Below are 13,203 nucleotides of genomic sequence, written 5' to 3'. Positions count from 1 at the left end.
CCCTCGGGTCCTCACATCTAGATTCTCTGTGCCCCGTATGTGCCCTCGAGCTCCACTCGACCAATCACTAATGGCCCAGCAGGCGCGCGATCTCTAGCAACCATGGCATCCGATCCTTCCACCTACAAGTTGCACCGTTCGTCTCTTCTTCCCAAGCAAGTCAGCTCGACACTGACGGATCGCGATGCTTCCCAGACACGATGATTCGGGTCAAGGACCCGCAGAAATCGGTGGATTTCTACAAGTTCCTCGGCCTCAGCTTGATCAACAAGCTTGACATGCCTGAATGGAAGTTCTGCAACTACTTCCTGACCTACAACGGCCCCTCCTCCCTGCAGGGTGACCGCCACTGGACGGACCGCAACGCTGTGCTGGAGCTTACTCACAACTACGGCACGGAAAATGACCCCAACTACAGCGTCGTAAACGGCAACACGGAGCCCTACCGAGGCTTCGGCCACATCGCCATCTCGGTCGACAACATCGAAGCCGCCTGCAAGCGCATCGAGGATGCCGGATACCCATTCCAAAAGAAACTGACTGATGGTCGCATGAAGCATATTGCTTTCGCCAAGGACCCGGACGGATACTGGGTGGAGATCATCCGGCGTGCCGACGAGGACCTGAGCCCTACCACCGACCCCAGCACCTACCGTCTCAACCATACCATGCTGCGTGTCAAGGATGCCGAGACCAGCCTCAAATTCTACCAGGAGTCCATGGGTATGACCCTGGTCCGTACCGTTGAAAACAAGGACAACGGCTTCAACCTGTACTTCCTCGGCTACCCCGGTGCCAACCCCAAGATCCAGGAGGGTGTGCGCAATGGGGTTGCCGAGTGGGAAGGCCTGCTTGAGTTAACCTGGAACTATGGGACAGAGAAGCAGGAGGGACTGGTCTACCACAACGGCAATTCCGAGCCCCAAGGTTTTGGTCACATCTGTAAGTGCCACAGTGATTGAATGTCTGGTTCTCAACTTATTTCTTTTTTTCTAGGTGTCTCGGTGGATGACCTTCCAGCGGCCTGTGAGCGCTTCGAGTCGCTCAATGTGAACTTCAAAAAGCGTCTCACGGACGGTCGGATGCACAACATCGCTTTCCTCCTGGATCCCGATGGATACTGGATTGAGGTGATTCAGAACGAGAAGATCAAGCACACCTCCAACTGGTAGAACGAGTAGTTTTCAAATCTACCGGCATCTAAAAATACATTTCAAATATTCCATCCTGCAATATTCCCCGTAGTCCATCGGGCCGAATTGGCATTGGCTTATCATCGACCGTCTCATAGGCGGACGTGGTGGACCCTTCTTCCCCGCCCCCAGAACATTTTGATCTCCAACTTCTTCGAGAACATAAACCCGAGCATCCTCGACAATGTCGGGTTTGATGGATGAGGGATGATTGACGTACTCGGGTAGACCCATTTGCCTGCGGGGATCTCTCCAGACCGAAAACCGCCAGTTGCCGACAACGTGCTGAAGGCACGGCCGACCGATTCTGGAGCCATGTCGCCCAATCCCGACCGCCCGAAAAAGGCACCCCGCAAGCATGTTACGACGGCCTGTGTGCCGTGCCGAGAGAGCAAGATCAGAGTATGTATGCATGCTGTGCTCTAGTAAACCAGCGCGCTCATTCTTCGCAGTGCGATGGGGCGACTCCACATTGTCAGAATTGCCAGCGAAAAGGAAAAGATTGCAAATATCAACATGGAGACGACAAGCGCAAGTGAGTACTGCTTTGTTCAACTGTCCTCGTACAAGTGATCTGGCGTTGAACAATGCGCCAATGTGGGAGGCATGGTGCATGACACATGGGTATGCAAAAAAGGCCCAGTGGTTAATTCAGATTCCCAGGGTATCTCTTCGAGCGGCGACAGAGCTATTCTCTGCCAGGATTGATCAGCTATGTCAATTTATTAACGACCAAGGCCTCGAGCCACCCCCAATGAAGCCGGAGGATGAGGCCGGCATGAAACGGGTTCTGGATACCCTGCAAATCCCGCGGGGGGTGGCCAAAGATGCAGATCTCCCTGGCTCGGTCAAGCCAGTGCCTGAAACGCCCGGCCCGATGGTGCCGGGTACGTCCCCAGTGCAGAGCCCGCCTGCTACCACTCCTCAGGAGCAGATCCGGTCAACAAGTGAAGGAGTGGCTTCTGGTCCGTCTCCTTCACAGAGCATTGTTCCTAATCAGCAAATACCCCCGCCTATGGAAACCTGGACCCCCTTTGGAAACCAAAATTTCGTTCATTGGGGTTTCACTCTTCCCACGGCGGAAAGCCTGGATACCATCTACGCCAATATCCATGGCGGGTCGGAAATGCCGCTCAATACGGGGCTCAGCCCGGACAGTTTCCAGCTGGGCATGGACATGGCTCAACAGCCTGGGGCTTTATTGGGTCAATCTCAGCAGGACGGTGATCACGACTCCGATAGTGGAGAAGAGAACGAGGCCGAGAGCGACGTGATTGAACAACTCTCGAATCGCATTGGTACCTTAAAGATCGCGGGGGATGGTCATCTCCGGTTCTACGGCGCTACATCCAACCTCAACCTAGTGGATGTGTCTGCAACGCAACAGCGACAACGGCCGGATGCACGCACGGTGCGGCATGATGGTCAGGATATTCTCAACCATCTCCGGGTGGGTCAACCCGTTGATCAGGCCATGGAGGACCACTTGGTGGAGCTCTATTTCACCTGGCAGAACCCCAGCATCTACGTGGTGGACAAGGAGATGTTCATGACTGCACGATCAAAATGGCGGAATGAATATGACGATACCCCCTTTTACTCGGAGGTTTTGACCAATGCCATGTATGTGTTCAAGAGGCTGTTTGATTGCTCCAGATATTAACGTTTTGCAGGTGCGCTATTGGGGGTGCTTTCGAGGCACGGTACCATCCAACCTTTATCACTTTCCCTAAGTCACTTTCCGAGTTCTTCGCAGACAGGGCGAAAGCGTTGTTGGAGATTGAACTTGATTCGCCCTGTGTTGCTACTGTCCAAGCGCTTGTCATTATGAGCTGCCACGAAGGTGCATCGAACCGCGATGCTCGAGGTTGGCTTTACAGTGGTAAGTAAAAAACAGAAGATGGAATGGTAGAGTCAACGACTTATTATTTCTGCAGGGATGTCCATGCGACTTGCATTTGACCTCGGCTTGCATTTGGATATGACGCCGTATGTCAACCAAGGCCACATGAGCTCATCTGAAGCCGACGTGCGTCGAGCTGCGTTCTGGGGGAGTTATGTCGCAGACCAGTCAGTACCTCCAACTTGTATCATTCATTGGAATTCTCACTAACGACATTAGTTTCTGGGGCTTCTATCTGGGTCGTCCATTCCGCATGAACGCCGGAGATATTTCAGTTCCCAAACGCGCTTCTGCGCTGGGGCCCGAGAAGGAAGAAATTTGGCATCCTTATGGGCTTCAGACCGGCTCAGATGTGCTTCAAAGGGGGTTGAAAAATCCTCTAGAACTAATCTGCAGGCAGTTCGTTGTGCTCTGGGAGATGATCTCGCCAGTCGGGCATATCCTGTGCGTGGCTTTTGTAATGTGTACTACTCCAGACCGCTAACATATCTCTAGGTATGGATGTTCCGACATATCTCGGCATGACCTGCAACGGATTTGCTACCAAGTGACCGAAGATCTATTCTCCTGGAAATCCAATCTTCCCTCCAGTCTCGAAATTGACCTGAATGACGATACAACCCCCAAATTGCCACATCTGCTGTTACTCCAGTAAGCTTCTGACAGTCTATTGATCTACTTGGAACACCTTCTCACGAACTCCCTCAGCATGCAATATCACCAGATCGTCATTTTCATCCACCGACCATGGGTCTCTAAGAGCTATATCCAGCCGCGGAGTCCCCGCCAAGGGCCCGGGTACCACCACGCGCGGCGCATGTGCGTCGAATCCGCCACCGCCGTCGCGCGTCTTCTTCACCTCTACGAAAAACTTTACACCTTCCGCCGGATGAACAACCAAGTCGTAGCCATCATCTTCAGCGCGGCCCTGATGCTACTGTTCGTCACGGTGTCCAGCTCCGCTCTCACCCCCGGCAAACCCGGTGACAGCAACCCGCACCACCCACGCAACGCCGAGATGGTGGCCTACCTCAACCTATGCTTCCGCGCCCTCGATGAGCTAGGACAATCGTTTGAAAACGCCAAGCGTACCCGCGACTACCTGGTCACCCTCCAGCGCCGTTGGCAAGCGCACATGCGCCGAACAGGACCAGCCGCGAAGCGACGGATCAGCAGCGCAAATCTGCAATCCGTACCCTCACAGCAATCTTCTTCATTGGCACAGACAGACCGGAACGGCCAGACCAAACCCGTGCCCCGGAAGAAATCACGCCTCAATGCTGCTGACCTGCCGTCACAGCAGCAACCTTCTACCTCTGCCGAGTTGCCATCTTCCTCAGCTACGATTCCGCCTTTCCACCCGTATCAACCGCCTCCTCTTCCTTCGCAGCAGCAGCCGCAATCGCTTTCTTCTTATCACCGCCAACGCGTTCCCCCACCTCCTTCTCAGCCGGGCGATCTGGACTGGATCCGTAACGCCGACCTGCGTTTTCTGCCCGAAGAGAAGGTTGATCATGGGGTTCATGTCCAGGGTCTTGGCCAGATATCTTCGCCCCCTTTTGTTGATGACCCGGGTATGCTCCCGGATCTGGGGGATCTTGACGGGTGGTGGGGTTCGCCGAATGGAAATCCGGAACCGGGGGAATCGTCAGTATAGCGTGGTCTGCCGCTGGGGATGGGACTTGTTTGTGGTATATATAGACTTCATCGACGTGTGTTTTTTTTATTTCGATATGTTACCAATAGCTAGTTGTGTCTGATATTAATATAGACATTCCCTATATCAAGTAACGAGGTATCCTTCAATTCTGCAGATGAAAGCAGCTTGACGAACCTGAACTCAGAGTACAGTAATCATGATAGTACTTCTTATTCTTCTTCCCTGCGCACATCAAAAGAAACAATGTCTTGATCCCTCTTATTTAGTTGATAAGGCTTTAAAATCACACCTATCAATTTTGCTTTCATATATCGGTTTCATATTCTTACTCCCTGTTTTCAATAGACTCCTCAAAGACACTTATCAGCCACTCTCCCACCTCTCGTGTTATAACATCCCGGTTGCTATCGGCATCCTGAGTTTGAATGTTCTGAAGGGACGATAAGGTCACTCTCCGCTCCCCGAACCCCTTCTCACGACCCCAAAAACAAGCTCGTCTCATAACAGACACCATTTCACCCGCTTGCCGAGCAAGAACCGTAGGACCCGGGCCAGGGTGGTTAGACCTGGACAGTTTTGAGTGTGACGAAGATGATGAGTCTATCAGGGCAGCGGGTGACAATCCCGCCAGTGGCTCCCGCAGCAAAACCCGTACCCAGGGCAGCGTCAGCTCAAGCCGGCTGATTCCATCTCCCGGGCCTGACCAGGTCTGGCCACTGAGCCCGTAATCGAGTCCGTATGGAGGCCAGCGGGAGAGAGCCTTTCGGCGGCGAGCCACTCCCGAGGAACTATCGGGGAGAGTGGACGTGGACTTTCCGTAGATGGCTTTTTCCTCGTCAGACTCGAGAGACGGGTCCGGTTCCCGGTCCCAGGAATCGTCATCAGAAGCGGCGGTTTGCTCTGTGGTGGTTGTCATGGGAGAGCTTTGCAAGACCGGGACCGGATACTCTGGACCTGTGAGATAGCGAGGGAATTTTCGGGGAACGTCTCTTCCTGCGGAGCGTAGAAAGAGAATCGGGGAGGCGAATGCGTCGAAACAGCGTTCTGGGGACGAGAAAAGCTGTTCGCGCGCCTTAAGCAGCGGGACCAGGTCCGGCGACGCCACTCTTGCGGTCTTTTTCTTAGGTGGTCGCGTTTGCTTCGTATATGCGGTGACTGAGGATTCCGCACGGGGAATACCAGTGTCATTCAAATCCAGAGGCATATGTGCTGGTTCAACCTCGGTTGCACAGTACTCATCCAAGCCAGGCCAGTCGCAGACTGGTTCCAATGCCGTGACGGCCCGCACCGACTGTGCTTCGGTCAAAGCGAGCATAAGAGCCAGGGATCCGCCGATATGGGAGCCGAAAACTGCGATGTGCGTAGGCTGGAGATGGGTCTGGATCCAGTCGAACCCGGCGAGCGTGTCATGGACCGGGGTCGGATATTGAAAGAAGCTGGGGCGGGAATTGAATGCACGGAGTGCCTCATCGTTGATGGCGAGCGAGTCCTGGGAATCCGGGGTTGGTTCCAGGGATGAGATCCGCGGTGCCTCTATCTTTCCCAGGCGATAGTTGACCGTGACCACTGTCGCGGCCGTCGTGGACGCGAGGACATGTTGGGGGAGAGTCTTTGCGTATGGGGATGCGAGTTCCCATTCGCCATAATGACTCCCTGGTTCCGAGGATTTCGAATCCTGCGGGTTTTCTTGATTTGTCCCCGTCTCCTGAAACAAGGGACCGGGTGGGAGATACAAAATAACATTCGGGCGCGAAGATTGCCCGTGGGATGGGCCTGACGCGGTTGGACGCGTCACTCTGGGGATGGGCTTAGCATTGAATGACTCCAAATATGATCAGGACGTGTTGCACGGGAACTCACTGCAACGACACTAATCCATTGTTTCCGGCAGGAATCGACACGGTCTCGTCGACGCAGTCGAGCGAAGTCGAGAGAAACCGCGCGCCCCGGTACGCGGTGGCAACTCCTCTGCGCGGACGCAAGAGCCGAAGACTGGAGGAGTAAATCCATGGGCGCATTGCGCCATTTGATGTATTTAGGCTCTGCTAAGGATCTTCGAGGGAGGTTGTGCCAAGTGAGGAATTGACCCTTCTCGGGGATTAAGCCTTGCCGCTTTTTGCAGTTCTCCCGCAACCTCGTCGGTCGTCTCTACTCTTTTTTTGTCGCACATCAAGGGACTGTTTCTCATACAGAACCTATGGTGCCTTTTTCTAGAAAGAATGTAGAGTAATAAAAGACAGCCTGAATTACTGCAATGGCAGTATGTAGACTGCTTGTGTAAATAGACATCGTTGATCCCTGTCTGACCATAAACATACAAGAATGAATTGCCCGAAAACCAGAGACTGTCCCATCGAGTCGTGCTTGAAAGACCCGATAATAATGCTTTCTATCATACGCTCTTCAATAAAAATCCGGCTCGACCCTACCATCTTCCCCCATTGCCCCAAAGCCCACTTGTCCTGCCATGCCAAAGAGAAACTCGATAATCATAGCGAGCCATTTGCTCTTCATCGCTGGGCTGGGTTCCATCGGGAGCTATGGACAGTTCTCCAGTCTCCTGGTCATGCATCATGGTTGCCTTCGTCCCAAAGAAATGACACTCAGTAGGACGATGCTGAGCTCGCAAAATGAGCGAGAGACGGAAATAGACCCGTGCCTCGTCGTCTCTTCGCCATTGGTATTGGTCGAGGGTTTTGTTGGTGTTCAAAATCTCACGGAGTTGTTCCCTAAAATAACAGTCAGCTTGATCCCTGTCTGGAGCGCTTGGGGAACAAAACGCACTCCGCTCCTTCGAGATCCCCAACTCTATGCAAACCCACAGCCACATTGTAACGACTAGCCAAGGTGAGATGATGTGATGGACCCAAGTCTTCCAGGTTCCGGCTGAGAGCATCTCGATGCAATTGAAGAGCATCCTCAATGTCACCAGCAGCGAACGTCGAGAAAGCGAGTATGAATGTCGTGAAGACTCGGAAATGGTTTTCGGGATCCAGCGCTTGCTCCAGTAACCGCAGACTATTCCTTGCGTATGCTTTTGCTTCCTCATGTCTGCCTTGTGCGGCACGCGCCATCGCCAAGTCTCCATATACTTGTCCAAATCGCGCAGTGAGGGTCTTTTCCGTGCCTGCCTTTTTGTAGAAACCGAGCATCTTTTCCCAACATTCATTAGCCTCGTGTATACGGTCCATTTGGGCATAACAGCATCCGTAATCGCCCAACGTGCGTCCGAGGTTAATGTAGTCCTCGGGTTGAACATCTTCGGTAGGCTTGTCAAGGAACTCTCTCTCGCGGATTTCCCATGCCATCCCAGTGCGTTCCAGGCCACGCTCTCGGCCCTCGATGCCGTCGTATTGATCATAGGATGCCATCGTGCAGAGCACATCAGCATAGATTGAAGCAATCTTGGGGTTTTCTGTGGCGATCATTCCACGACAGATCCTTTCCGCTCCCTCCAGCAATGGGATGGCAGTAGGACGAACTTCCCAGTTCAGCAAGAACCAGCTGGCATCCCGTTCGAGCTCGGCTAACGTGAGGTTATGGCCCATCGGCGGGTCAGCCTGCGTAACACAGGTGTTGAGGCTGTTGACATGAGGAAGGAATTTCTTGTTCGCGGGCCACTGGCTGGTATCTCCCTTCTTGGCCAGACTCTGAAGTGGGAAGGCCCTGCGCACAATCGAGACAGCGGTATCGAATACATGCTGCCGTAGTGTTGGATCCTGATCAAGCTTGTGGAGAATGCTTCGCTGCAGAGCTCGGTGAATCTTGATTGCTGCGCTGCCATCGTTCATTCTTAGTCGATCGACAAGGTGGCGTTCTCTAAGGACTTTGGCGGCTTCGTTGAACCTGACGATTCCATTAGCCACCGAGTCACTCCGTGGACAGCTGGGTAAACAATACTTGTGAACACTCCAATAATCCCATTCCTCAGTTGTTTCTTCCTGCCCGGGGCCAATGAACATTTCCTCTGGGACTGAATCTGGACTCAGAAATGCCAACAGACGCAGAAGCTCATATGCATCCGGCGTCAGTCTGTGCATCGCCAGATCCCACACGGTGCTGAGAGTCCGCGCATGCATGTCTCTCGAAGCCACGCTGTCCGATGACCAGATCTGACTTGACTTGAGACGTTCTTGGAGCGAAGATGATATTTGTTGCAGTGAGCACTGAGACTTTGCAACATATCCTGCAAAGTGTGCAATGGCAAGAGGAAGTCCGCCAAGCTCTTCACAGAGGGCTCTTGCCTCCGCCTGTTCGGACCTTCCTCTCTGCAAATAACTTTGAATCAGCAAACTGCCTTCGCCAGGAGTCATCGAGGTAAGCTCGACCGCAGACGAAGTGATATCGCTTAAACCCGGGTTTTGGCTGGTCACCAGAACAGTGCCGTGCACTCCACTGGGCCAGAAAGGAAGGATGGTCCGCGGCTCTTCTGCATTGTCATAGATGAGAAGATATCTGGCAGTTGTGTTGCTCAACCACCTCAGTCCCTCGGCAACCAGTTTCTCTGACGACATATCCTCCTTGCCTAGTCCCAAGGTCGTTACCATTTTCAAGAATGAGTCGAGCAAATCTGAGCTCGAATCGGCTCGGAACCAAAAAATATGTGTGTAATAAGACCGGTACCGGTAGGTATACTCTAGGGCTGTTTCGGTTTTTCCAATTCCTCCAATGCCGTGGACGGTACATGATCGCATTCGACAGTCTTCGGGTGACGTTTCGCCACTGTGATCCAAACGACTGTGTATCCTTTCTAGAATGGCTTTCCGTCCTGTGAACCGAGGATTCTGTGCGAGGAGACCTTGAGTAACTGGCTCGTCGGGGTCTTCTTTGCCATGCGGCAATCGCAACAAGAGTTCCTGGTGGCGCGCCGCTTCAACCTGGACGATTGCGAGCTGTACCTCATCTTCGAAGGTTACTTTGGACCGACTCAAGAGGCGCTTGGTTTCCTCGAAGTTGGCATTGACCGAGGACCAGTGAATTGTCAAGAACGTTTCTACGGGGTATCAGACCAGGCTTTGGATGGTGAAAAAGGGAAACAAAAACAAGTCCAAACAACGTACTCCAGGAGTTTCTATAAATGAAACTTATCACCACCGAGCAAAAGTCGATGTAAATGCAGTACACCTCTCGGAGCGCCGTGTGCAACTTCGGGGTCCGCAGGATATCCAGGAACGCCCCGAATCGTGGAAGAACCTGCGCCAGATCTTCAATAATTCGGCTGATCTCTTCAAAAATCGAAGTGTAGCGGAGGGCACCCTGTATATATTAATGAGACAAATGCGTCTTGAGTTTCGGCAGACTTTCATCAAAAAACTTCATACCTCTAGGACAATCTGAGTCGCGCCCCAAACCAGACCTGCGACCTCCGGATGCGACGAGACCATTGTATTCAAGGCGCCGACAAAGGGCTTGATTCCACCGAGCACCCTCTCGACATGGGGCTGGTATCGCGAGAGCGAATTCGAGCGACATTTGCCGCGCAGACTCTGGAGCGAACTCTCGTAGCTGGCCGTGGTAAAAGTTCCCAGGCTCTGTCGCTGGCTGATCGCGATACATTGTGACTTATCGCTGACCGCTGCCTGCCACAGCTTCTCTTGGAGGTTGATTCCTTCATCGATATACAGGTCGAACTCGGTCTCGGATGACTGTCGACTGTTCCCTGGTTTCTTCTCGAGAGCGACGGCTTCCTCCCTCGAATTGGTCGATTTGGAAGATGGTGAGCCGAAACAGCATAGATGGCGCACCAGCGATGCCATCTTGCCTGATGTAAGATCTCACGACTCAATACATTGCTTGGATTTCATCGACCAGGATATTCTCTCTTTAATGAGGATTCGAACTTACGTTGAATCCCAACACTAGTGCATCGCTGCTATTTCCATCGCAGCTGAACAAGTGAGGGGGTCAAGCAGGGGGGCCTGCAGTACGCTGCAGGATCACCGCCCCATGTTGAGGGCGCCTCACTCAACGCCTGCTTGGGGCTGGCGCGTAGACTGGTCACAGGCCTTGCACCTCACCGGCACCCGGGTGATTGCTCTGCCATGTGGCAGCCCGGGATTGGTAAAGTCAAGTGATTTCTGGGGGTGTGGTATTCTGACATCAGATATGACAGTCTATATAAATCACCCGGATCCCCCGCATGAAACAGATGTTGATTGTTGGTTAGAAACTATACCTGCTCCTCCCAGTCAAGCAGTTCTTATCCACCGAGCGGAAACCATCGAGGTATAATGAGGCTTTCTTGGGAATATCTCGACAACGGTTAACAAATATGTTCCAGTGAATTACTACCAAGATGCCTTCGAAGCCAGCTACCAAGTCCAGCTGGGTGGATCAGATCCAAGCCCAATCCAAGAAAGATGCTCGAACCCAGCCGTGGAAGAAGACCTTGGGTGAATCCTACAACAAGGGCAAGGATGGAGAGGACTGGATTGATCTCAAGCAGGAGTATAATGTGCAGTGCACTGGGATTGCTGGCTGAGGGCTTTGGATCCATTTTATCTTTGCCAGGCCTGTCGAGCCAGAGAGGGAGGTAGCATATTATTTTATCTACGCAGTGAATTTACACTCATATCTATGCTTTCAACTCGAACAAGTTCCTAAAACATTAGATATAGGTGGTTTAATCTGGGCCGGGTGTGAATTAGGGTTACGGTTGAGGATATACAAGGTCTAAGAGCGAAGCATGGCCTCTGTCTTACTCTTGCAAACTTTAGCAAGCTTATATTGAATGGGATGATAAGAAATTATGATAAAAACTAGATATCACAATAAGACGGCGGGTTTGATCATTTAATGAGCTAGAATGGGCGTAATACATGCGGTGGATGTGACTACCAATGCATATTTGTGGAATTATCAGTCCCGAGAACCGCCCCTGATAGATCCAGGCACTCTGAATCGACCCATTCCCCGCAGTACCCCCGAGTGGCGTCAACCCCATCCCATCCGGGCACAGAAAGACCTGGCAACGGACACGGGCCTCTGAATCCTGTAGCCGCCCTACCCGGGCACAGGATGATGCGGGGGTGCAACACAGCCTACTTGGCCGACGGCAGGATGCAATAGCCTAACACAGCCAGGAGAGGATTGGAATCCCGGCGAAGAGAACTAAAGATGATATCAAGAAGCACAGAGATTGCGCAAACCAGTTCCCCTGGTATTCTTCCCTTGTTGGCACTTACCGCGCTATCATGGCTCACGACGAAGAAGCATCGCTGATGTATATCCAATGGGATGACCTCTACAACACCGAGAAACCCTTCCAGATCTTCTCTCCCATCCCGGATGATGCGGCCGATCAGCGACGCGCGAATATCCACTTTGTGTGTGGGAAGCCCGAGAAAATCATCGATGCCAGACCGGATATAGATTCGTACTCGCTGGACACACATGGGTTCGCTTTTCGCAACTATCCGACGCGGTTTCAGCGGTTTGATAGTGCTGCCGATGTCGAGGATACGTACCTGCCGGAGCTGGAGCAGTTGCTGCGTGATGAGCTGGGGGATCTAGATGAGATCTGCTTTTTTGACTGGAGGGCAAGCTTATTCCTTCTCTTTTCTTGCTTTGGTTCTATATCCCGTTCTCAAGGTACATTCACTGACTATACCCACAGATCAGGAAGAATAGAGACATGAGCAAGCAGGTCGAGACGTGTATCAATGCCGCCGACAAGACCCGGTCTTTTCTTCCGGCTAGTCAGGTCCATGTCGGTATGCATGAAGAACACTACTTTCATTGACACTTGACTGGATCGTTTCCTCACACTGAATTAGACCAGGCGCCATCTGCCGTGGTTTCTCGAGCTCATCTTCATCTCCCAGATAAGGCAGAGCACCTATTACAAGGCCGAGTCCGAGTAGTCAAGTACGGCCCTAGCACATAAATCAAGAGACTGAGTCAAACTGACATCTGATCTCAGTATCTGGCGTCCTATCGCCGACGTCGTCGAGGACGTACCGCTAGCCCTCTGCGATGCTAGGACCATCACCCTCGACGACATGCTTGAAACGGACCATGTCCGGAAGCACTATCTTGGGGCTACGATGTATGCAATGGCCCGGGAGAAGTATCGGTGGTACTATTTGCATCGGCAGCGAAAGGATGAAGTCACTCTGCTCAAGATGTTTGATTCAGACCCGGAGGTTGAGGGTAAATGTGAGTCTTGCTATGATGGAAGGTATCGAGTGATAGATGGAACCAACCTCTAACCTTTGGAGTGCATTTCTAGGCTGCCCGCATGCATCATTCCGGCATTCGAATGTGCCTGAAAATGTGATTCCCCGGGAGAGTATTGAAGTGCGCGCGTTGATTTTCAGTGAGGTCCCCCAAGAGTGAACCACCGGTGCGTTTATCACTTTCAGTTTTCAATTCACGTAGCCATTACTACTTGCGAAGCTAGCTCTTTATCAAACTCGGCCTATAGCACATCCATTGCATGAATCACG

The 13,203-nt window shown here is 52.4% G+C and overlaps 5 protein-coding genes across 5 annotated transcripts; 3 read left to right on the top strand and 2 right to left on the bottom strand.

Annotated features, from left to right (window-relative positions):
• Positions 1 to 200: 200 nt before the first annotated feature.
• On the top strand, positions 201 to 1,172 carry NUU61_009906 (lactoylglutathione lyase GLO1; the record flags this gene model as incomplete). Its single annotated transcript, XM_056660431.1, has 2 exons — positions 201 to 942; positions 1,021 to 1,172. The coding sequence occupies 2 exons, from the start codon at positions 201 to 203 to the stop codon at positions 1,170 to 1,172; spliced, it is 894 nt and encodes a 297-aa protein (XP_056506929.1).
• Positions 1,173 to 1,947: 775 nt separating this feature from the next.
• NUU61_009905 (transcription factor domain-containing protein) lies at positions 1,948 to 4,753 on the top strand (the record flags this gene model as incomplete). Its single annotated transcript, XM_056660430.1, has 4 exons — positions 1,948 to 2,816; positions 2,867 to 3,075; positions 3,207 to 3,540; positions 3,763 to 4,753. The coding sequence occupies 4 exons, from the start codon at positions 1,948 to 1,950 to the stop codon at positions 4,751 to 4,753; spliced, it is 2,403 nt and encodes an 800-aa protein (XP_056506928.1).
• Positions 4,754 to 5,081: 328 nt separating this feature from the next.
• On the bottom strand, positions 5,082 to 6,774 carry NUU61_009904 (uncharacterized protein; the record flags this gene model as incomplete). Its single annotated transcript, XM_056660429.1, has 2 exons — positions 5,082 to 6,552; positions 6,617 to 6,774. The coding sequence occupies 2 exons, from the start codon at positions 6,772 to 6,774 to the stop codon at positions 5,082 to 5,084; spliced, it is 1,629 nt and encodes a 542-aa protein (XP_056506927.1).
• Positions 6,775 to 7,497: 723 nt separating this feature from the next.
• On the bottom strand, positions 7,498 to 10,512 carry NUU61_009903 (pfs domain-containing protein; the record flags this gene model as incomplete). The annotated part of the gene is made up of 3 exons (XM_056660428.1): positions 7,498 to 9,702; positions 9,848 to 10,012; positions 10,078 to 10,512. 3 exons carry the CDS (start codon positions 10,510 to 10,512, stop codon positions 7,498 to 7,500), a joined length of 2,805 nt encoding a protein of 934 aa, XP_056506926.1.
• A 539-nt stretch (positions 10,513 to 11,051) lies between these two features.
• NUU61_009902 (uncharacterized protein) lies at positions 11,052 to 13,093 on the top strand (the record flags this gene model as incomplete). Its single annotated transcript, XM_056660427.1, has 6 exons — positions 11,052 to 11,210; positions 11,839 to 12,239; positions 12,377 to 12,468; positions 12,532 to 12,622; positions 12,678 to 12,913; positions 12,987 to 13,093. The coding sequence occupies 6 exons, from the start codon at positions 11,052 to 11,054 to the stop codon at positions 13,091 to 13,093; spliced, it is 1,086 nt and encodes a 361-aa protein (XP_056506925.1).
• Positions 13,094 to 13,203: the final 110 nt, after the last annotated feature.

The sequence above is a fragment of the Penicillium alfredii genome (assembly GCF_028826965.1).
Source record: "Penicillium alfredii strain IBT 34128 chromosome Unknown utg000012l_segment0_segment0, whole genome shotgun sequence".
Taxonomy (NCBI): domain Eukaryota; kingdom Fungi; phylum Ascomycota; class Eurotiomycetes; order Eurotiales; family Aspergillaceae; genus Penicillium; species Penicillium alfredii.
The sequence above is the reverse complement of the archived record's forward strand: the minus strand, read 5'-3'. Positions and strand labels throughout refer to the sequence as shown.